This window comes from Eleutherodactylus coqui, chromosome 8 (assembly GCF_035609145.1).
Source record: "Eleutherodactylus coqui strain aEleCoq1 chromosome 8, aEleCoq1.hap1, whole genome shotgun sequence".
In the NCBI taxonomy this organism is placed as follows: domain Eukaryota; kingdom Metazoa; phylum Chordata; class Amphibia; order Anura; family Eleutherodactylidae; genus Eleutherodactylus; species Eleutherodactylus coqui.
Genome location: NC_089844.1, coordinates 176,239,125 through 176,264,340, shown reverse-complemented (window position 1 = coordinate 176,264,340; position 25,216 = coordinate 176,239,125). Strand labels below are relative to the sequence as shown.

The following is a 25,216-nucleotide window of genomic DNA, read 5'->3' as shown; positions in this document are numbered from 1 at the left end:
CCCAGCATATATATACAATAGGCAGAGCTGGCTGGACCTCATTGTCTACTCCCCGATGGGTGGGATGAATGTTGTTTCATTGCTGAAAAGCCCAAATTAAGCAAGAGGAAGCCAAGCAGGAGCAAAGCAAAGTAAGTGACTCCAGCACCCCAAATATTCCCTTCTTTGTTTGTACAGCACTAAGGTATGGAAGAGCTCAGAGGTTGTAAGTGTGATCTCTCTGCAAGTAACTGGGAACTGTGAATTATATTAGAGTGTAAGCTCCTACAACAAGTGCTGAAGCTTTGTATGTCTAGACACAACATAAACAGTGATGAAATCGCTCACTTCCTCAGACTTGTACAGGCAGGAAATGTGTCAATCTGAAGTGAGCGAAAACCCGAGAAATGTGCTCTATGTGTTGGGCCTCGTCAGCAAAAGTGGAGGGTGAAGGATCCGGGGTTTGCTGCTTATCTGCGCCATGAACTTGATCCTGCTTGCCCTCTCTGTATGCAGCAACCAACATACAGACTATTAGTGACCACTGTCATCAGAGGGGAGAAGAGAGCTGATCCTCAGATACATTGTATTACTAGATACTACATCCAAAGTCAGAATGTTACAAAGGGTCGATTCCTCTTGGAACCATAGCACCCTCAATTGACCATCAGGCCAAATTAATAGTTTCCTACACAAATCCAGAGATAAGGTCAACAGAACTTGTAGGTATGTCATATTATATGATATACAAAAGGGCTGTGGCTATTTTAACCCTTTAAGTACCAGGGTGCTTCAGTTGTATAGGATCAGACATGTTTTATGGATTTTACCCATGTGGTGGTTTTAAGGCCTTATTTTTCTTTCTTCAGCTACCAAAATTATTGCTGCTACATTTTCTTTTTCATTACATTAAGGACTATTTTTTTATATCTTTTTTCACTGTGTTTTTCCGTTTTTTTGTTTTATTACAGGCAAGAAGCAAAAAAAAAAGTTTTCTTTATAGTTGTTAATTTTTAAAATTAGTAGATTTATACGAAAATAAATTACAGGAAGGGCTTCCCCATCTTGTTTTGGATGTTTTAATATATAATTTGTATAGTCTCAGATTACAGAGTGGATATGGTTTAGGTTGGTGTCAACAGTTAATTGTTTTTGTTTTATAAATATATTTTTATTTTATCCCGTAATGTTTTTACATATTTTCTTAACATCTGTATCCCCCATGATGTCATTTAAGACCACTGAGGGTTATTCACACTGTCATTTTTGTTTTTCCATTTCACACTTTTCCACTGTGCATGGGGTGTCCATAGGAGCAGCATTCATGGGAGCCCCATTATGGGGAAAAACATCTCCCAGTAGTGACAATAGTAACTGGAAGATCTGATCTAGGTCTGCTAAGACCCTGCAGCTCTGCCATGCTAGTGGGCACCCATCCATCAAGTGATACCTGGGTTGAATCTCGGAAGCAGCACTTCCACTTACTAGGTGAGCGTTATGTAGTCCACAAAAGTGAAGTGGAATTTACACCACAACAAACTGCTGCAGTTCTAGGCCAAAGGAGATCCAATGTGCTAGATGGGGTCTCTAATAAAGTAGTCATTTAGTGATCATCACTGTCTACTAGATTTATTTCTATTGTAGCCTTTAATGGTGTTGTCTTACAAAAACTTTTTTGATAGTCCCTTATAGGGGAAGATGGGGCTGACGGTGAGAGACGTCCTGGTCTACGCTCTGGAGAATCTAGAGAAGATGGGGTTTAAGAAGTTTCGCAATCAGCTATCTGAAATTGAAGTAAATCAGAACTATAGGAGGATCCCAAGGGGCAAACTGGAAGACAAGGACTGGGGGGATGTTGCTGATCTGATCAGGGAATACTACAAGGATGTCTATGGGGTTGAGGTGACCCTGCAAGTTCTAGACAAGATCAATGAGAAGAAAGTAGCGGATGAGCTCCAGAAAGACTTGTTAATGGGTAACATAATGCCTTAAATATTTAAACTATCCGAAGGAAGCTCTGAGAGTACAGTATTGGCACTTTCACTAATTATAAAGTCATTCGATTCACCTTTTTACTGCCATTAACCTTTTCCTCTATTTGTGTACAGTAAACCGATTTGTAAGGCTAAACCAAGTGGTGAAATCAAGGTGTTTAGCTCCTGAAGGTAAGAATGAGAAAGCACAAGATTTCCTCCTTTCTCCGCTCCATCTCAGCACTGATTTCCCAAATGCCAAACGTATTGACCAGAGACATCAGTAATGTAATAGTGATCTCATGATATTTCCTGATGTCTGTGGATCTGATCTGTTTATTCTCTGCTTGACTTTCATGGAGATCAGCTGCCATTCTACCAATATCAACTGTGAGAAGGTATACACATGGGAGATGTTAGAATGCCTCCATAGCACCACCTATTGGAAGGTAGCTTTCTTATAAGTCAATGACCGACCTTTCAACAGGCCTTGTTACAGGACTAAGGATATAAGCAAATCCAGAGTCTTCTCCATATGGAAAAGCCACCCATCTGCAGTCAGCTGTTTTGGAGTTCTTGCCCCTTATCAGTGCACAACAGGGTTCATCAGAACCCCTAAACAGCAATCTGTAGATAGGTGACTTGAACTTATGGTTAAGACTCTGGTTTATAACTTTAGTCATGCAACAGGGCTTGTTAAAAGGATCGATCATTGACTTATAGGAAAGTTACTTTTCAATAAGTAGTGCTCTGGGGCATTTACATCTATTATTTGTATACCTTTCTCCAAAGGAGCCCTGCCTGGCCTATATGAGTCCTGATGCTGTCTTGGCATTCTGTAAAACGAGTAGCACTACCTCTCCTAACTAACTGTAAGTAGAAACGAACTGTGTCACCTGTGCCTGCTGATAGCACTATTAGATATAATACAAGTATAGTGGATAACTGCACATGGTTATTGTTGCCAAACTTTCCTGAAAAGATATGAATAAAAAACAAAACCCCAGAGCATCCCATAAAACAAAATATCCCTCAGCTGCAGGGAAGTACAGAAGTACCGATGGAGTTATCATTGATGCAAAATCATTGGGTATTTGGTAGGTGAAATGATAGTTTGTAAAGAAAATGAAGATATTTTGTGGTTTTCAGACAGACCCATGACGCTACGCCTGAGTGACGCGGGCGAGGTGATGTGCTCTGTCACCTTAGAAGCATTATATCCCGGATATCTCCACATTGAATGGAAGTGTGGAGGAGAGAAGTCAACAGAAATCTTATCATCCCAGGAGCTCTACAAAGAAAATCCTGATCAAACATCATTCTCAGTGTGCAGTCAAGTCAGAATTTCTAAAGATTCCCTCCGATATCCAGAGTCTGCAGTACACGTCAGCTGGGAACACGAGTATACAAACACCAGGGGGCAGCAAACACTGTCTATCATAGATCAAGGTAGGAAGATTTCTATAAAGAGCTATCAGATACAATACAGTTGTGAGAAGATTTGTGTTTTGGAATGGCTGAATCAGAGTCCTGAACTTAACTGGGTTTTCCCAGTCATTTCTACTGATGACGTATCTTCACAGACCCGTGTAGTAGGCAGCGCTGGTAATTGCAGATGAAGCTCCCATTGATTTTAATTACCAGTGCTAGCCACTTAACCGGAGGTGGAGCGATCTGCTTCCGCTCTGTACACTGTGTTTTGGCGCCTGAGCAGGAAACCTCAGACGATCAGCTATTGCTGACTTATTTTTAGCATTGGTTTTTTGCATATAGTAATGCATCCTTTAAGCTCAGTGATGGCGTGATAAATTAAAGAGGGTATACAGGCCCAAAAAGTTTTTAAAACTTGCTCAGGGTGATGAAAAACATAAAAGAAGGCTCATCTGCCTCACCCAACCCTGTTGTCACATTCCATCAGTCAGCTGCTGCTCTGTGTTTCCTTTTGTGGTAATGTCTCAGAAACCAGAGACATGTGGCCACTGCAGCCATTCACTGGCTTACTTCAGCTGCTGCTGCAGCATAAGGTGAAGAGTCGTGTGGGTGCAGGTACTAGCAGAATGGAACTGGCTGCGGTTTTAGATTCTTGTGACACAAATCTGACAATTAACCAAAAATCACGTCTGACCCTGAGAATGCTGCAAATTTGCATGCGGATCCACACGTGGATTTAACCCCATGGGGCAAATATGTGTGCAGCCACCTCAACATGGTTTCTGTGCAGAAAATACACCAAGAATCGACATGTCATTTTTTCTTAACATGGATCTCAAAATCCACACGTGTAAAATTTAATTATATTCAATAAAATGCAAATGTCCTATTTTGTTCTGTATTCACAGATTAAAATTCCCCATGAAAGTTTATAGGAGCATAAAAAAGCTAAGTGAATATGGATGTTACTTGTACATGCTCTGCATTTTTTTGTGCATGTTGCCGAAAAACAGTGAAAACAAGAAAAGTGACATTAGTTGGGCCTTCCTGCATTTTACTGCAAGCGCGAAAAACGGATGCCACAGAGACATTAAAAAATGTGCATACACAACAAGAGCACCTTGCAACACACACATACTGCAAGTTCCAGAAAGGTACCATATTTTTTGCTCTATAAGTCGCAGCGTGTCCTATAGAGCGAACATGACGAAATTCGGACCAGGCCGGCAGCTGAAAAAGATTGCAAATCCTTCTCACAGAGCTACCGGCCATTTGCCTACATAGCTGGCACAGCAGGAGAGCAGAGCAGCCAATGCAAAAGCTGATTGTTGGAGGCAGGGGAGCAGCACTAATCAGCTGTTGTATGGGCAGGCGGTTGGCCTGCTATGGAGCCAACGTTATCTTCAAGAAGGCTGGGAGCCCTAGTAAATTTAAAATGTCCTGGCTCCCGGCTCCTGAAGGTAGCCGGGAACCAGGAGATGTCCCCGGAAACCGTGCTTGCAACTTGCGTGGCCCAGGCATTTCTTCACCTGTAGTCTTCAACCATTGTCCACTCCACCATGGATGAAAATACAGGATGAAAATGGTGAATTGGTTATGTGATATAGGGCATCCCGAAAATCATTACCCATCTTGGTGTATCGGACCACCGCCATTCAGAGATAGCTGGGTGAGCAGGCAACTGTTACTCTGCTATTCCCAGCTTCCACAGAAATCACCTGCATTCCTCCCACCCAGTGTCTTGGAAGTGCTAAGGTCCCCAGGCTGGAGGAGCAGATGTCCTTCTCATATAAACAAGGGAGCAGTGAAAGGAATGTGCTAAGTTGTGTATGGCCCTGGCTCTCTTTTAAAGCAAGGGACATCAGGCAGACAAATCGGCACGAGTTATAGATAATAGGGGAAATCCATAGTGGGGAATTATGGATCATACAAAACTCCCAAAGCAACACCAATTTTATTTTCATAACTGGGAGAGCGCTGCAGGCCTAACACATGCACTTCTGCCACTGCGTGACCATCCGGACCCACCGAATGGCCTATATGCATAGTAGTTCATCAGCTGCACATCGTGTTTCGTACCCACAGATAGCTGGTATTATGTATGCAGCCTGGCAGCCATAATCTTCCCATGGTAGTGCTACTGGAGGAAAAATGTCCAAAAAAATTTAATTGGAGTTCCATCAAAGTAGGCTATGCATACATTCAATACACCCCTTAGTGATGTTGAAAGGAGACTGGAGGAGGTGTGGTCCGAGGAGACTTTAAAGTCGGGGGGACTCCCTCTGCCCTCTGCTAGATCTCGGAGATCCGCTACGACAAAGGGCTGCCCATTGTTCGCATGACCTTGCACTACCAAAAATTGGACTGATCTTTAGCCTGGTATCTTTGTTTTATTTTATTCCTTGTGTATTTTTTAGTACTGCTTGTACATATACACTTATGCTCCTGTGTAGCACCTTTTGTTGTATATCCTTTGTGTGTATATATATATATATATATATATATATATATATATATATATATATATATATATATATATATATATATTTATTTATTTATTTATTTACACTGCTAGTCCCTTTTTTTAGAATAAATCTGCAATTTATTAGCTGAGCCTTGTCCATTTAAAATTATCCATACTCCAAAGAGCATGTGGTAGTAACTCAATCTGGTGTCCAGCTCGTCGGAGAATAAGCTGGTGGTGGCAGCGAGGGTGTGCAGATGTATTGTAGAGTGTGTGAGCCATTAGACTGGACCAGGTGGTGATTTGAGCTTTCCCTTTGCATGTAAACGGAGGCCTGGGAAAGCTGGGTACAAATCCACCTATACTCTAACGATTCTGTGCTTGCAATCACGCTATAGTGATCGACCAAGGCTCTCCATGACGCTTGATCATAGCAGTAGGGATACTCGAATAGTTGATCTGTGAAAAATCGGCAGTAGAGGCGGGATCACTTGGGGTGTCCCCTCTCCTCTCTGTGATGGGTTAAAAAGGATATCGAGAAGACTAAACTTTGAAATTCCTATTTTGTATCTGTTTTGTTTCAGAAAATAAATGTAGCATCAACTGATCTTCCCTGTGCTGTTGAATGAATAAAAGATTGTAGGCTAACTATAAGCAGAGAGATGGTGAGGGAACACTTAGCTAACATAAATTAATTCAAGTCTCTAGGCCCAGATGAATTACATAGTAACATATGTAAAGAGGTAATTGCAGAACCACTCACCATAATCTTTGAACATTCCTGTAGGACAGGAGAAGTCCCAGAAGATTGGAGAAGGGCAAATGTTGTCCCTATCTTCAAAGAAGGGAAGAAGGTGGATTCAGGAAACTATAGGCCTGTGAGCCTGACTTCTATGCCGGGAAAGATCTTTTAACTGATTATTAAACAGCATGTATGCAAGTATTTGGATGAGAATGGAGTAATTAACCAGAGCCAGCATGGGTTTGTAACAAACAAGTCATGGCGGACTAATATCATTTCTTTGTATGACAGAATCACAGACTGGGTTGGTCAGGAAATGCAGTATATATAGTATATCTTTACTTTAGTAAAGCATTTGACAAAGTATCTCATACCGTGTTTGTGATATAGAGACTGTTAGGCCGTCAGCCATTTTGGTTCTGTATGTCCAGCCTTAGATCTATATTTAGCGTCCAATTTTTTTACCCACTGTATAATCCCCATGCAGGCCTTGAATAGTTAGGATGCAGGTATGACAGTTTCTCAGTTCCCCTGCCTGTTGATATTTAAATTTAGAACAGGCCATCATCTCATCTTCCGCGGACAAGAGCTGTGCTGTGATGTAAATAACCCCCCTTTCTTTATTCTCCCACCTGTATTTATTTGGGTAGTATCATCATGAAGATACTGAGTTGGGGGGCAGAGCCTGACTGCCGAGCTAGATGGCCGCTTGAGTCCTGAGCTCCTGCAGAACGGCACCCACGGAGGTTTCTCACCGCTACACAGACCCGCGAACATGGGAAGGACCTGCAAGGACAAAGGCACTGAGCACTTGGGTACCCCTCATTCTATGAAAAACCAGCCTGGAATGCAGCGGTGCCTGAAAGAACGGGCCGCTCGTTCTCCTCACCCTATCTCCATGATGGCGCCGGCTCATGAGGCAGCTGCAGCACACAGTAAGGAGGGGGAGGGGGAGCTCTCCTCGGATGATGAGGACAGAGAGAATGTGTCCAGAGGATTTATGAAGGACCTTATCTTGAATGCCCTTCACCCTGTAATGACTGAACTGGCTGAAATAAAGGAGGACATAAAGCATATGGGGCGCAGAATAGAGGACTTAGAGTCATCCTCAGCTGCGGTCTCTTCACATGCTTTAGCTATGGCGCAAGTACTTAAGGACCAACATGACCACATAAACCAGGCACTAGTCATGCAGGAAGACCTGGAGAACCGCAATCGGCGCTGTAACATCCGCTTCAAGGGGCTCCAGGAATCCTGGGCTTCTGAGGCTCTCTGCAAAGTAGCCGCCAAAATTTTTGCAACCCTATTGGGCACAGAAAGAGCCTCTACAATAACTATTGAGCGCATACACAGGGCGCTCAGACCCCCCCCCCCCCCCCCCCTCATCCTCATCAGAGCCCCCACGGGACGTTATTTGCAAACTCCTCTCTTTTCAAGACACCTCGGCCATCTTGAAAGCTGGAAGAGCCCAAAAGGACCTTAAATATGGGGACTCCCCCGTACAGATTTACCAGGATTTGTCCCCCTCGACACTGGTGAAACGCCGTCTCCTACGCCCTCTTTTGGTAGCACTGAGAGCAAAGGACATAAAGTACTTGTGGCTTTTTCCTTTCGGCATCAGCATCTCACACAATGGCCGCCGCCTCACCATTGGATCTCCTGAGGATCTACAAAAAAGCTGGGAACACCTAGGGCTCGACCCCATTGATTTACCCTGCTGGCTTCACCTTTCCGAATTTCCGAAGCTCTCAAAGCTGATTCCCCCGGAGTCCTGGCAGCAGGCTGGCAGCCTGAAATCCCCTAGGGGAAAAAAGAAAAAAACCAAAGAACCCCTCTACAATGTGGACACCTGAGGGGAGCGCCCCTGCCCCCTGAGCCGCTCCATGTTAGTGCTCTTTGTGCTGGACTTCGGTCCCCGTTAGCCCATTCTGGAGTATTCCCCAGAAAAGAAGTAACACCTCGGAGGAGGTGGCTGTTCTCCTCTCCGAGCTAGTACTGGACTCTCAATGGCCTAAACTGTCCTAAACCCTCAACATCCGCAAATCTACCTGCGTTAATTTTATGCAACCTTGCAGCGTTGTTTTCATGTTCTTAGTGTGCTGTTATTGTCCATATAGTTTATGTCGCACATCTTTAAGACCTTGTGGGCGCCTGACTGACCAGGCTGTACCTTCGGTTGTCTGTCCTCCGACTTCTCGTAGTTCAGACAACTAGCCCCCACCTAAGCGTGAGGTCCCGATTTTGGACCTCTCCCTAACCGTATTCTCATTTGCAATTGCTTAACTGTTTTGTTTACGTGTAAGTGTCCATAGTCCCCTTACCTTCCTTTTGTGCCCACTTTTCCTTCCCCTCCCTCTCTCCCCCTCCTCCCCTGATTTCCCTCTCCTTCCCATTCCCATAAGAGCGGGCCTGATTGCCTCTAAACCAACACGCAATTCCATTGTCTAACTCTCTTTTCTTTCCCTCGCTCTCCACTCTCTGCGAGCCGCCCAGCCTGCCTGCCGGACTCCGCCGTCGTGGACTCCCCTCTGCGCATTACCTCATTCAATGTTAAGGGGATCAACTCACCCTCTAAAAGGCACCATATCGCATTACTTCTAAAGAGGTATGGTTCAAAGATTGTTTTCTTGCAGGAGACCCACTTCAGGGGAAATAAGTGCCTGTCCCTACCAGGTAGGCAATATACGCAGGGTTTCCACAGTACCCACCCTACTTCGGCCTCGAAGGGAGTCTCAATCCTCCTACACAGCACCTTACCCTTTACATGCGAAGCCAAGCATTCAGACGAGGAAGGCCGGGTTCTATTCTTAAGAGGCTCCCTCAACCATGTCAGAATGACCCTTGCTAACTTGTACGTGCCAAATACGGACCAAGTACCTTGGTTAATTAAACAATTAGAGATTCTCAAGCATTTTGCCTCGGGCCCCATCCTCCTGGGAGGTGACCTAAATCTTGCTTTATGCCCATTATTAGACTCTTCCACTGGGAGGTCTCAGATCTCCCAGAGGAAATTGAAAAGACTCATTCGCACCTTCTCAGAAGTCAGGGTGGTGGATGTATGGAGGTTTATGAACCCCTCCTCGAAAGATTATACCTTTTTCTCCCCAGTCCATGCATCCTACCATTGCCTTGATTATATTTTCACTTCCTCCTCTCTTTTACAAGCTTCATTTCGGGCAAGGATTGATTCGATTCTTATCTCAGACCACGCGCCGGTACATATTTACCTAAATTTACCTAACACCTCTCGGCGAGAATAGCGCTGGAAACTAAACCCCTCCTTGCTCGACTTAGAGCGAGATAGAACACAATTGAATAACTCCCTGGAAGAATACTTCCAAATTAATACATCTGAAGAACATCAATTCCCGATAGTCTGGGAAGCCCATAAGGCTTATATCAGGGGACTCCTGATTGCCCTGGGCACTAGAACGAAAAAAGCACAACAAAAAGAGATAGATGATAAGCTTTCGCAAATTGCTAAACTTGAACAAGTAGCAAAAAGCTCAGAAATCAAGTTAACACAGGACAAATTAACTTCGCTCCGAAAGGAATTTAAACTTGAAACGAAGTTCAACAAAAAACACCTCTATCTCAAACACACGGTCTATGCTCAGGGCAACAGGGGGAGCAAGTTCACCTCATCCCTTATCAAAAAAGTTCATTCCCGCAACTACATTAAATCTATCAAAACCCATGAAGGCTCTCAGGTCTCCTCGACAGAGGAAATAGCTCTAGAATTTTAAAAATTCTATTCCCGCCTTTACAACCTCAGCGAACCACTTACCCGGGAGACCAGAGCCTACGCCACGTCCCAGATTGACTCCTTTCTAAAAGACCTGAACCTACCCAAAATACCGAACGACGCAGCGCCCGACCTTTTGACCCCCGTTACCATCCAGGAGGTAGAGGACCTTCTCTCCTCCTCCCCAGCAGGGAAAAGCCCCGGCCCGGAAGGCCTTCCGCTAATTTATTATAAATCTTTCAGAGCCACCTTAGCCCCACATTTAGCCCGACTCTTTAATTCCCTTCTACAGGGTGATAACCTGACAAAACAAGCACAAGAAGCTCATATAACCTTAGTCCACAAAGAAAACAAAGACCCAGAACACTGTGGAAGCTACCGGCCAATTTCTTTAATTAATTTCGACATGAAACTATGGGCGAAACTGCTCACCAAAAGGCTTGAAAAATATGTCACTAAAATAATTAATCCAGAACAAACGGGCTTTATCAAAGGGAGGAATGCTAAAGATAATTGCCTGAGACTCTTGCATGCAGCAAAATACGCCCAAACCCACAACATTCCTTTAGCCTTCCTAAGTACCGACGCTGTAAAAGCGTTCGATCGCGTCAATTGGCTGTACATGGAGAGAGTCCTTCTGCAATTCAACATCCCCTCAGATTTTGTCAGGGCAATTCTCTCCCTGTACGCCATGCCCCACACAAGATTAAAAGTTAACAACGCCCTCTCCCCGGCATTTAATATAAATAATGGCACCCGCCAGGGTTGCCCCCTATCACCTATTCTCTTTGTATTGGCATTGGAACCCTTCCTCCAAAGGGTCAGAAATGACCCTCTAATCCATGGATTAAAAATTGGTAAAGAAACTCTTTCGTCCGCAGCGTATGCGGACGATATCGTATTCCTGGTCACAAAACCTGAGGATAGCCTTCCCAGACTTACTCTACTCCTGGAGGAGTTTGGCTCCCTCTCGAACTTTAAAATCAATTTTGATAAATCCACCGCACTCAACATATCAATCCCCGCATCTCGATATATCTCTCTGAAGTCTAACTCTCCCTTCTCATGGACAGATTTTGGAATTGATTTCTTGGGAATAAGACTCACTAGGAAATCTGAAGACCTTTGCACAGCAAATTTTCCCCCACTTATAACCAAGACCAAGAATCTTCTGTGGCAATATGAATTTCCTTTCATCTCCTGGATGGGAAGGAAAAATATCCTAAAATCTTATGTAATCCCCATTATACAATACAAAATTAGACTGCTCCCAATATTTATCCCAGCCAATTTTTTCAAGACTCTCCGCTCAATTTTCTCTAGATATTTATGGATCGGGAGGAGGCCAACACTGGCCTACTGCCTTCTGGTCAGGAGACGCACTGAAGGAGGTATAGATCTCTCATGCATTCAGGAATTTTACCAAGCCACTCAACTAAATTATGGGACGGAACTTTCCCATCCTAGTAAAGACCCCCTCGTCCAGGCACTGGCTAGGGCCTCTTACGGTCCCACCCTCCAGGAAGATCTCTGGTTCCCGGACAAGAAAACCTGATAGGTAAAAGGGCCGACCCGCTCCTGAGGGGGCCTGCGGAAACATGGGACAGCCTGAGGGAAACTCTGGCCCCAGGGCCCTCCCCCTGCACCCCCTTATGAGCTCTATATAAGGTCTTGGAGCTACCCCTAGACCCCTGCTCGGCCCATATTTGGAATCTGTTTGCAGACAAAAAGATCCAAGATGCCCTCCATCTAGCCCACAAACCTCCCTCAGTAATATTAAAAGAGCTCCTCCCCAACCGGACGCTCCCCTTTCTGGTGTCCGCACACATAGAAATAATGCTCAGTATTTTCTTCATGCGGTTCAGGTCCACTAGACCTCTGACTCCTTTCGAAACTACAATCAGAGCGGGACCTAATACTACGAGGAAAATTTCACATTTCCGAAATAATTTCATCTCCCCCCCCCCCCCCCGTGACTCGAAACCAGCTTTCTTATCCTCCTGGGAGAGAGAACTTCGAGTTACATTTACCCAAGAAGAGACTAAACTTATACTCAAAACGGCCTTCGGCCTTTCTTTATGTGTCACCTCCCAGGAGTCGCATTACAAGCTTCTGGCAAGATGGTACAGGACCCCGCAATGGTTATTCGATCACAAACTAACTTCACATGACAGGTGCTGGAGGTGCGAGACGTCCCCGGGCTCATACATACATATATGGTGGAGCTGCCCCCTCCTTGCCCCCTTTTGGAGCGGGGTGGAGAGGGTTCTGAAAATGCTCTCCCCGAATCTCAGCCTATCCCCTGAGGTGGTTCTCTTGTGGAAGCCAACGCCTGCCTTCCATCCCCTAAAACATAGGTTGATTGCATTCATGCTTGATTCAGCCAAAGCCCTCATCCCTCTTATGTTAAAAAAGCAAGAGCACCCCACCCTGACCTTTTGGAGGGACAGAGTGGATCTTTTATCGAATCTGGAAGAGTTATCTAGCTGGCACAATGGTACCCACGATAGATACCTAAAAACATGGAACCCCTGGCGCAAAATTAGAAGCGCCATTGTAGACGTGGGGTCCGCGGCGCCGACTTCCGTCAGGTAGGGCGAGAGCCAGTCCTCTAACATCCAACCCACCATTTAAGGGGAACATAGCCCCCTCTTCTGTTCTTTCTTACTGGGTCGGCGAACACCGGAGGCCGTACACTAAGTCTCTACCCACTCTTAACTACAGTTGCGACCCTGATCCCAACATCCACTCTGAAGAAACCGAGACAAATGCGTTAAACCCGCTAAACCCGCTAAATTAAGGCTGTACAGCTCCGATGTTGGAAGACATCCGTCGGGGTTCTCTTACTGTATATTGCCAGCCTCTCTGCTGTCAGAGCCTATCCAACATGACACCTCATGCAGTACTGGCTTTAGCCAGCATATAGCGCCGTTGTATAACAGAAGAGAAAGAGTAAGCCCTCTAGGAAAACCAGAATACAAATTGGATTGGAAAGCGTTAAAACTGAACTAGAGCCTTATGTATACTTGGAGCTTGGTGCTGTCATTATTTTAAGAATCAGTTTTGTTTATCTGATCTGGTTAATTGTCACTTCAGATTATGACCTTTTCCAACAAGCAACTCCATCCATTGATATTTGTGATGCAAATATCTAATCAATAAATCATAAAAAATATAAAAGACTGGAGAGGGTTTGGGGGAGTTAGAAGCATTTTGGACCTGTGATGGGGAATCCCCTCTCATTGTGTAGTTCCCAAGAGTCCCCCTGCTCTCTTACGTTTTGCTGTTGCATTTAAGTATACTTAAAGGGGTTGTCCCGTGAAATCAAGTGGGGTTATACACTTCTGTATGGCCATATTAATGCACTTTGTAATGTACATCGTGCATTAAATATGAGCCATACAGAAGTTATACACTTACCCCCTCCGGTGCTAGCGTCCTCGTCTCCATGGTGCCGTCTAACGCTGTCTTCTCCTTCCATTAGACGCGCTTGCACTGTGCGGTCTTCTGCTCTGTTCAATGGGGCCACTCCGGCGTGCTCGCGCCGCCAAGGTCTTCTGCGCATGCGCAGACCAGCTCTCCAGCGCGAGCACGCCGGAGCAGCCCCATTGAACAGAGCAGAAGACCGCACAGCGCAAGCGCGTCTAAATGGAAGGAGAAGACAGCGTTAGACGGCACCATGGTGACGAGGACGCCAGCAACGGAGCAGGCAAGTGTATAACTTCTGTATGGCTCATATTTAATGCACGATGTATATTACAAAGGGCATTAATATGGCCATACAGAAGTGTATAACCTCACTTGATTTCACGGGACAACCCCTTTAAGGCTTTTGGTGATGTAAGTATTGATGTAACTGTTGTTTAAGAATTGTTTACAAAACATTTATGCAATATCACCTATATTTATGTAAATTTGTTTTATTATCATTTATATTAATAAATCATGTTGTATCAACCCACTTGTCCTTCTTTAAAGCCATATCTGAACTTTCTGTTTTCCAGTTGGCAAAACAATGACCATGCACTTGGTAATGAAGTCTCAGGAAGCTCATTGATCTACAACTGAGTTTCCCATATGTTTAGGCACATCAGTTAAATACAAATTTTTTTAATGAAAACTATTAGATGTATGAAGGTCCCAACCCGATCTGAATTATATTTTCAGAATCGGGCTGGCAAGCTGAACAAAACACATCCACACATTTTGCAGTAGAAGCTCAGCATCACCCCCAAATGGCATATCTGCCTACCTTGGCATAATTTATTTTTCATGCTTGATATAAATTAATAGATAAAATCCTGACTAGAAATATGCCGGGCCTATATTCCTGATCTGATGGCCTCCCACCGAAATATGACTGAAAATCATATGGAAATATGATTTTTCAGAGGTCATAAGAATCCCTTCTACATCTCTCAAAATGACCTCAGACGGGTTGGGGAGAAGGTTTGTTCAGGGGAACTCTTTATAATTTTGGATTCCACAGGCCCAAATTGTCAGACCATGGAGATATGCTGCTGCATATGGACTGTCTCGTTTGTTGCTTCTAGTTGTTGTCTTGTTGTTCATACCTGTATTTCCTTATACTCCCATGTAACATCCATGTAACATCCTTTTTTGTATACTTTTGTACACAAAAGAGAATTAAGGGAAAACAATAAATTTGCAGACAACACAAAGCTATGAGGGATTGCTAACACTAGAGAAGAGAGATAAAGTATTCAAAAAAATCTAGACCAACTTGAACAGTGGGCGGTGACTAACAGAATGGTATTTAACAAGGTGAAATGCAAAGTCCTACATCTGGGAAAGAAAAATTAAAAAAGCACATACAGAATAAGAAGAAATTGAGCTAAGCAGCAGCACATGTGAAATAGACTTGGGTATACTAATAGATCATAGACTGAACATGAGTCAACAATGTGATGTAACCGCAAAAAAGGCAAACACAATTCTGGGATGTATTAAGAGAAGCATAGAGTCTAGATCACGCGAGGTCATTATCCCCCTTAACTCTTCCTTAGTCCAACCTCATCTGGAATACTGTTTTAAAAAAAGAAGGCTGAAAGGAGATTTAATAGTGATCTATGAATATCTGAGGGGCTGTAACAGTGCAGAGGGATCAGCTTTATTCTCATTTCCACAAGGAAGGAGTAGAAGCAATGGGATGAAACTGAAAGGGAGAAGTCACAGATTAGATATTAGAAAAAACTTTCTGACAGTGAGGGTGATCAATGAGTGGAACAGGTTGCCACAGGTGGTGGTGAGTTCTCTTTCAATGGAAGTTTACAAACAGAGTCTGGACAGACATTTGTCTATGATGATTTAGTGATCCTGCATTGAGCAGGGGGTTGGACCAGATGACCCTGGAGGTCCCTTCCAACGCTACCATTCTATGATTCTATGATACACGCGCAGTGAAATCTGTACCTTTTCACAGAAATTGCACAACCCCATGTAAATGAGCCCTTTGTTCATACGGGCAAAATCTACTTTGGAAAAATATGATGTTGATCACACTAATCAACAAACTTTTTTCATCTGAGTTGGTTTCAGGCGGACCAGATAGATTTTGCATGTCGATTTCAAATCTGTTTTCAGTTTTTTGTAGCACGTCTAGTTTCTGTGATGAGATGCATGATGTTTCAGTATTGGTTGTAATATGAGTGCTATGTAATCAGTATTATTTACCATTTCAGAATTGATTTCATTTGCCATAAATGTATTTGTTGGCATGCCTAGAAAATGCAAAAAATCACCCAAACACGTATAACTATGTCTGTGATTTATTTACAGCTTTAGGACAGTGTTGTAAAATTGCAGCAAGTTTTTCAAAAATCTACACATCATCCTTGGGATGTGCAGTGGGTGATCAGGATAAATCATGGGCTCTGCATGTTATCTGCTCAGCATGTTCTAGTGGATTGCGTGATTGGCTTCATGTTTGGAAGGCTTCACTTCCATTTGCGATGCCCATGATATGGTGGGAGCCAAAGGATCATGACAAGGATTGCTAGTTTTGCAGCATTACTACATTTGGCTTTTCTGCAAAAAATAGACATAAAATATCATTTATTCAAATTTGGATTCAGCCATTATACCAGTTCCTCATGATGCCTCACTGCCAATTCCAGTACCTCCAGTTAATGGATTGGTTTCCATTAAGGAAGAAACTGAATTTGATATGCATGCCACTGCTGGTAAAGATCCTGCAGTTTTAGACTACAGCGCTGGTGTTGAAAAAGAGCCAGAAACCATTCCTCTAGCAAGAGCTGAATGATTTGATTAGGGACTTATCTCTCAAAAGATAACACAGAGCTTTTGGCATCAAGACTTAAGCAGAAACACCTGTTTGCAAAAAATGCTAAAGTGTGGCACTATCGAAAACGTAACCATGACTTCGCTTCATTTTTTTACTGTCGATGGGCCATTGTGTTATTGCCACGATATTAATGGACTTTTTTAAAATTTAGCACAATTACACACAGATTCTGACTGGTGTCTGTTCATTGACTCATCTAAGTGACGCTTGGAAGCTGTTCTGTTACATAATGGGAATCAAAAACCATGTGTACCAATTGCACATCAGTTCATCTGAGTGTGATTGTTCTCAGTAAGAAAAACCAAGTAATCTTGTAGATATGATACAATTTAGTGGCTTACAAAAATACATGATGTTATAGCGAGCTTTCGGGTTCTTTCTTATCGACCCTTCATCAGACTAAATCAAATTGGTTTGGATAGCACAATTACAACATACAGAGGGAAGGGGGGTGGGGCACATCTAAATAAATGTATAAATGTTCACACAGAAATTTGAGATGTCATTGTTATTTTTTGGATTCCCATCTCAACTTTTTTCCCGAAAAGTTGGGAGCAGTGTGTAAAGAGCAAGGTGAGCGGTTTCACCAAGATGTTCAACGGATGCAAAGTCGCTGCCAAGGATTCTGGAATGAAAGCATGATGGGAGATTACTGCTGGATGTTGTATGGGGATGATCCAGACAAGGTGTACAAAAGAAAATCATGTTCACAGCAATTTTAATGGTTTGTTTGGAATATGATTACAAATTGATGATAAATGTGCATGATATATGTAACTTAGGTGCACTTTGGAATGATTCCATTCGTGGTGCACTTTGGAAATATACATAAAATCAGTAAAAATCATAGGTGGTCATATTTCAAAAACTGAACATGATAGGAGAAAACTGAATGCATATTTGGAAGCAGCATGAAAAGTTGGTCTAGAAAAATGTTTTTTTATTGTTTACGATTAGAGATGAGCGAGTATACTCGCTAAGGCACATTACTCGAGTGAGTAGTGCCTTAGCCAAGTATCTCCCCGCTCGTCTCTAAAGATTCGGGGGCTGGCAGGGAGCGGCGGGGGAAAGCGGGGAGGAACGGAGGGGAGATCTCTCTTTCCCTCTCTCCCCCCCGCCGCAACTCACCTGCCACTGGCGCCGGTCCCCGAATCTTTAAAGACAAGCGGGGAGATATTCGGCTAAGGCACTACTCGCTCGAGTAATGTGCCTTAGAGAGTATACTCGCTCATCTCTATTTACGATGCTAAAAAAAGGTTTATTTTGTTTACCAGTGAGAGATTTGGAGAACCTTCTGATGAGTCTATGTGACAATATATCAGATGGAAATCCATACTGCTGCTTCATGTTATTGTACATGTAATGTTTGATTATTTTATGCTGTTTCTACAGCTAATGCATCATTCATAATAAGAGATATTGAGGGTCCTCCTAAGCTGAATCATGGAGAAGAAGCCACCCTGTACTGCACAGTGGACCACTGCCTCAAGGACTTGCGTGTGACGTGGCTGATAAGAAGAGCTGGACAGGATCAGGTAATCCAGACGTCTCAGATAAGAAGAAATGAAAAGGAAGAAAAGAGTTTACTGAATAGCTCTTATGTGATCAAATCACACCAGGAGGGACATCAGTACGTAACATCACTGAGCTTCATACCACGTATGGAAAGACACAAAGATGTGACCTTCATCTGTAGAGGTGTCAGCAATCAGCAAAATGATGAGAAGATGTTTTACTGTAAGACCATTTATGGTAAGATATCCCGAATTTATAATATATAAACTAAAAAGGCATATATGCGATCTAACATATGAATGGGTGTAGACACTTTTCTGTACAATTAGCTGCAGAGAGGATAATCTACTGTGACCATGGCCAGCTGATTGTTGGGTTCTTTGTTTTTTTTTTTTAATAAAAAAAAGTTTGGTCCGGTGTTAGCCAGTAGAGCAAAGTGTGATTGTTCTCAGTGAGAGAAACCAAGTCATCTTGTAGATATACCTTTTAATGACTAACAAAAATACATGATATTACAGCAAGCAAGCTTTCGGGGATATCTCACCCCCTTCGTCAGGCTAATGAATGAAACTAGTTTGGATGGCACACAATTATAACATACAGATGCAAGAGGGGAGGAGAACACATTCCTCCTGATCTAAATAAATGTTCACACACAGAAATTTGAGACTGTTTTGCACTCAAAACTTAAAACAACAAACAAATAGACAATCAGTCCACAGAGCTCAGGACAGTTTTGTGGCGTGTCTTATCTCTCCTTCAACCTGCACATGGAAGGAGATGCAGCACCACCTAGTGGATGTGTGGTGCAAATATAATTGCCTATTTGTAGCCCTCCAATGCAGGCCTATATAAATGGCTATTTATGTTCCTTTATCCTCGATTTTTTTATCTTAAATGTGAAATGCTATGAACACTCCTGTGGACCTTAAACCTGCTTGGTGTAGGAAGCTTTGATGTAACTGTGAAATGTGTATGCGACTTGTTAATTCTTTGCATAAGATAGAGGTCTAACATGTATATTGGTTTTAGTTATACAGAACAATGCTAATTGCATTAACTATAATTCTGTTTGTATATGTTTGTTTGAGCTCTGTCCATATACATTGTATGGCCAGGAATCTGTTGTCTTGTTAATCCTGTGATTCCATCAGCATTGTCTAGGGAATTGAGTTGTTGATTCTGAACCTTTGATCAATCAAGCTGGCTACTTAAGATGGTGGGGGGTCTCAGACTGATAACATCTTGGTTGTAAAGCTTGGAGAATATGGCCTATGACTCAGCAAGTTACAGTGTATAAAATAGGATACAAATCGTAATGCATTAGAAGCATGTTGTACCTGTAAGGTGAAGACCATCTCTTACAGTGTTGGTCCATGAAACCTGTCTGCTCTTCACTGCGGCTTCTCCAGTGAAAAGATGAACTCCAGGCAGAAGTGTTTAAGGTTGTAAGTATGTCTATAAGTCTTTTGTATTGTAAAGTGTGTTTATGTCTTATCACTTCCTATATGTATTTTACCTATAGAGAATCATTGTAAACTTTTATGCAACATTACCTATTTTTATGTCATTGTTTTATCATAATCATTTATTCATTTTATTAATAAATTGTGTTGTATCAACCAACTTGTCATTCTTTAAAGCCGTATCCGAACTTGTTGTTTTCTAGTTGGCAAAACAGGATGGCAACATTATTACAAATCAAGTTCTGTTTTTTATGAAGTTTTAAAGGAAAAAACAAAAACAAAAAAAGAGAAAAAAAAAAATTTTAATTCGGAGGAGGACCTCCTTCAAACCTTTCATATTTTCCACTTATGCGAGAATCTCGGGTTGAGGTTCATTCCATTCTTGAGGGTATCAAACATGACTATAAGTATAAACTCCTAAATTCTTTTGTGATGCTGCAACTTGAAATTGCTCTTCAGTATAATAACTCTCATCTGCTCTATGCTGGGTCCCTGACCACAAAAATGTTTTGCCACAGGTAGTTCAGTATTTCCCTCTGTAACTGAGTAGCAATGAGATCTCATCCTGGCTGTGTTTGAGATCTATATCCCGTCCGCAGTCAGTACATGTGAGCAGGTCCTTACCTTACAAGGCTAAGTTCCTTTTTCTGTGTCAGAGAACAATGCACTCCTGATAATACAGTTTCTCAAATTAGGAGCTTGCCTGTAACATAGGAGGGGAGGGTCTGGGAATATGATGTTCAGATGGTCACCCTTGTGTAGGTATGATGGAGTTTCTTTGCAGTCTTCCTTAGTATCTCTAGCTGTGAGTTGTAGGTCACTAGATGTATACATCCATTTTTTTTCTTTCTCTTCATATTGGAGTAGTTGATTTCTGAGTATCCTGGTGGCTCTGGTGATTTCTGGGTATCCTGGTGGCTCTGGTGATTTGGTCATCAATTAAGGTGGGATGGTAGCCCTGATTTAAAAATGTCTTTTTGAGATTGTGTAAATGTTCTTCTCTGTCTGTAGGGTTGGAGCAGATCTGGCTGTATCTGATGGCCTGGCTGTAGACAATGGACTTTTTGATGTGTTTAGGATGGTAACTGTCCCATATGAGGTTTGTGGGCCGATCAATTGGTTTCCAGTATAGGGATGTCTGTATTGAGTTGTTTGAAATTTTTATGGTGGTGTCCAAAAAGTTGATTTCTGTATACGAGTAGCTTAATGTCATGTTTATGGTGGGGTGGAATGCATTGAATCTATCATGGAATTCTATTAGCTCTTGTTTGGTGTTGGTCCAGATGATTATGATGTCATCAATGTAGCGGAAGTAGGCCACTAGTTTGTTGGGGCAGGAGGCCAAAAAGTCACTCTCCAGTTTTGCCATGAAAAGGTTGGCATATTGTGGTGCCATTTTACTAACCATAATGGTCCCTGTAAGTTGCAGGAATATCTCTTTGTCAAAGGAGAAATAGTTGTGTGTGCAGATGAATCTAGTGAGTTGTAACACAGATCCAGAGGCAACCCCATTGGCCTCAAGGTGCGCCTGGCAGTCGGTCAGTCCCTCCTTATGTGGGATGTTGGAGTATAAGGACTCCACATCCATAGTGGCCAGGATTGCATCATCTGTGAGGGGATCTATGGTTGACAGTTTGTTCAGTAGGTCTGTGATGTCCTGCAAGTAGCTGGTTGTAAACAATGTACGTCTCCACTCTGTTTATCTGTTTTAAGTTTTGAGTGCAAAACAGTCTCAAATTTCTGTGTGTGAACATTTATTTAGATCAGAAGGAATGTGTTCTCCTCCCCTCTGCATCTGTATGTTATAACTATGTGCAATCCAAACTAGTTTCATTCAATAGCCTGACAAATGAGGTGAGATATCCCCGAAAGCTCGCTCTAACATCATGTATTTTTGTTAGACTTTAAAAGGTATCATATCTACAGGATTCCTTGGTTTCTCTCCCTAAGAACAATCACACTTAGTTTTTTTTGTGTTGCATCTCTGTGATATGAGGGCTGAATATTTTAACTTCTGCCTCGACCTACCCATATGAGGGTTTGTTCTTTCTGTGATTACCGTATATACTCGAGTATTAGCCGACCCGAGTATAAGCCGAGACAATAAGTTTCACTACAAAAAACTGGGAAAACTTATTGACTCAAGTATAAGCCGACAAGCTTATCTGTGCAACAAGCTGCTTGAATTCTCCATGCTGTCATCCCCCGCCATCCTCTCTGTTCGGCTCTGTCATCTCTGTCAATGTTGTGTAAGTAAGCGCTGAGATTGGATTAAGCGCCAGCCAATCACACCTGGCGCTTGATCCAATCACAGCGCTTACTTACACAGCACTGACGGCAGGGGATTTGAAAGCCGAGCAAAGAAATGACAGCAGGGGAAATTCTAAAGCAGCTTGATTGGCTGTGAATGATCAAGCACCGGCTGTGATTGGCTGATGCTTGATCCAATCACAGTTCTTACTTACAAAGCGCTGACGGCGCGGGATGACAGAGCCGAGCAAAGAGGATGGAGGGGAATGACAGCGGGGGATGACAGCGGAGAGAATTCAAGCAACCTGCCGCCCCGCTGCCGGAGACAGAGGTTTTTTTTTAAGCCTCCCCTGACTCGAGTACAAGCCGAGGGGGGGCTTTTCAGCACAAAAAAAATGTGCTGAAAAACTAGGCTTGTACTTGAGTATATACAGTACTTGCATATTTTAATGGCTATATCTGGGGATACATATAACATCAGAAAATGTTAGTTTGTTAAAGGAAATCTTTCAGCACTTCCCCTCCAAATTAACTGTAATGGCCAGATAGTTCAAAAAACACAGATTATGAATGCTATTTTTATCTTTCTACCTAATTACATTGTCTGTGTGGTGCTATGTATGCCTGATACTATCAGATAACCTTTAATGGGTTGTCCCAAGATTTCATCTTATCCCTGTTCCACTAGATTGGGCATAAGTGTCTTATTGGTAGGGGTCTGACCACTTGAAGCCCCACTGCTGACATAAATCAGGTCTTGTGTCCCCCTTTATGAATTGAGCCAGCAGGTGAGTATACCACTCCATTCATCTATGTGGGACTACTGAAAAAAGCCAAGTACACTAACGCTGTACTTTGAATAAGGGATTGTTCTATCCTTCCTTCCATGCTCAAACCATGAATCTAACCATACCTGCACACATAACCAGATGGAATTGCTATAGAAGTACAAGGTATTAGTTTGTGAATTGGCCAACACACTTAAGCCCGCAAGCCCACATCATGGGTGTTTGTTGTCTCGCGGGTCCTTTCTCTAACAAGAAAACTACCCCAGGAAACTTGCCTGCAAGCAGGGCGATTGTCCCAGTAAGGACAGCCCCACACTGAAACCTATGGACCTAACCCACTCAGAGATGGTAAAAGTTAAGTAGCAGGACAGGACACAGTTCACACCAGGAATTGCATGCAACCCAGAACAGGACTGTACACACCAAATGTCCGGCCACCTACACAGACATACAAAACAAATCGCTGTTTATACCACAGAACTGGACTCCACTCAGAACTCTCATGCATACAGATATCAAACCACAGCTAGACCAAGTGTCCTCATACCAAGGGGAAAGAAATTCAAACACTGCTGACATACAGGGAACCATGTCAGGAATCACCCATTTGACCATACGAGACATTAGATGTCTAGAGGGTCCACGTGTAACAGGAGAAGGGAGAAGGAGGTTCGCATAAGATGCTGACAGAGACAACAGGTGTCCAGACCATCCTCAGGGAAGGTGAGAGAAACACTACAGACTAACATACATAACACTTAGTTCAGAGAGAAGGGATACCAGCTTCCTTATGCAGAGGAACTGGTATATATGTGCAGCAGACCAGTAGAGTTTAGCTGGCAAGAGAAATCCACACCCAGCCAGCACAATTATTCCACACCTTTGAAGGTGTGCTCCTGGAAACCAATAGAACCACAGGTGGCAGCATGGAAATCTTCACAGGGATTAGTTGAAATTCTGGGACAATCCCTTTAAAATAAACTGTAAAATGTGGCCAGTTGTTAATGTTCAATGAGTAGACACGAGGTGTAGTTATTTAGTCTGGATGAAGAGTGCTATGACATGTGGAAATGTTCACCTCATTCTGTCCTTCATATTTCAGTAAAGCCCAGGCTGTCACAGCCAGTGATGAGAAGTCTGTGTATTCCCGGAGAGATGAAGTATTTGCTGAACTTAGAGAACTTTTATCCTAAAAGCATCAAGATTACATGGATGTGCCAAGTGGGGAGAACAAAGGAAGTAATATTATCCACTAAATCATTGGCCGATAATCCTGACAGAACCTATAGCATCTCTAGTGAGATCCGAATCCCTGAGAATCGCCATAAGGATCCAGAATTCACAGTACGAGTGACCTGGGAACATGAATCTATGGAGAAACCAGAATCCAGGGACCTGTCTATCAGAGATTCAGGTGAGGAGTGGGATATTACCTCCTCGCTGACCCCTAATACTGTTATATATGGAGAGCACAGTAAAAAAACAAGAGACTTACTCCTGAAGACCAGAGCTCTGGTTTGGCTGCAACATTTCAGTTTACATATATTATATCCCTGTGCTAAACACATCCATTTCTATGAAATATGAGCTGCCGTTACACATCACATCTTGACATGTTACTTACACTACATACCTGTGTGATATTTATGTTTTTTCTTTGGTAAAGTTGGTTTCAAATTACAAAGCATTTCTCCATCCTATTCTGTAGATTACAGATGGACTCCAAGTGTAACAGAGATTCAGATTTCCCCTGTTGTTCATGGCATCCCGGCCGTCCTGAAGTGTAATATCTCAGGGTACTTCCCGGATGAAATTGATGTTACTTGGTGGAGACGTACTGGATACCACAAATATGAAGAGATTGACCCTGCTGCTTACCAGAGTGTGAAGTCCAAGAGAGCGGCCGATAACACCTACAGCTGTAAAGCCCGTCTGACCATCATCCCAATACTGGGGATACATCAAGGGACACAATATAAGTGTCTGGTGGAGCATCCCGCCCTGGAAAGACCCATAGAGAAACGTACAGAGAGGCTGCAAGTAACTTATCTGTGTGGACTTTTATAGAAATACTAGCTGATATACCCGGCTTCGCCCAAGTTAATTTGGTACTGGTGTTTATCTGGTGTTCACACGGAAAATCTTATGAAGTCGTGGTTACTTTAGAGATACTGAGGAAAAACATATGTTCACCATTTTGCATAGTTCTCTGCGTTACCCAGGAAAGACCACGTGGAGGCAACCATGCGACGTTTCCTTTATATAAAATGACATCAGGAATTGAGAGAATTAGATTACGTACATAAAATTTTGACATTAATTCTTTTGCGCTTAGAATTGAATAATCGAGTTGGGACCCATTAACTTTTCATATTTATGACACAATCAATGCTTGTGCCAAATTTCATGTTTCTATGACATTGGGAATTGAGAGATTTAGATTATGTACGTAAAATTTGGACGCTAATTCTTTTGCGCATAGAATTGAATAATGGAGTTGGGACCCATTAGCTTTTCCTATTTATGACATAATCAATG

The 25,216-nt window shown here is 42.8% G+C and overlaps 2 protein-coding genes across 2 annotated transcripts in view; both read left to right on the top strand.

Moving 5' to 3' along the window:
- LOC136578036 (uncharacterized) overlaps window positions 1-18,297 on the top strand; it is a 24,586-nt gene extending 6,289 nt beyond the window's left edge. Inside the window, exons 2-6 of the mRNA XM_066577944.1 lie at window positions 1,662-1,954; window positions 2,088-2,144; window positions 3,102-3,401; window positions 18,052-18,163; window positions 18,279-18,297. Coding sequence (XP_066434041.1) covers window positions 1,678-1,954; window positions 2,088-2,144; window positions 3,102-3,401; window positions 18,052-18,163; window positions 18,279-18,297 — 765 coding nt within the window. The 5' untranslated portion in view covers window positions 1,662-1,677. The remainder of the gene's footprint in view (window positions 1-1,661; window positions 1,955-2,087; window positions 2,145-3,101; window positions 3,402-18,051; window positions 18,164-18,278) is intronic.
- Window positions 18,287-25,216, top strand: LOC136577701 (uncharacterized). Its single transcript, XM_066577618.1, has 3 exons — window positions 18,287-18,411; window positions 23,781-24,092; window positions 24,387-25,216. The coding sequence occupies exons 1-3, from the start codon at window positions 18,321-18,323 to the stop codon at window positions 24,743-24,745; spliced, it is 762 nt and encodes a 253-aa protein (XP_066433715.1). The 5' UTR covers window positions 18,287-18,320; the 3' UTR covers window positions 24,746-25,216.

Bases quoted from the DNA above. Each gene is read 5' to 3' on its own strand.
- LOC136577701 (XM_066577618.1), top strand. From the start codon at position 18,321: ATGGAAAGACACAAAGATGTGACCTTCATCTGTAGAGGTGTCAGCAAT. The intron at 18,412-23,780 runs GTAAGATATCCC...TTCATATTTCAG, and splicing joins TTACTGTAAGACCATTTATG to TAAAGCCCAGGCTGTCACAG. The intron at 24,093-24,386 runs GTGAGGAGTGGG...CCTATTCTGTAG, and splicing joins CCTGTCTATCAGAGATTCAG to ATTACAGATGGACTCCAAGT.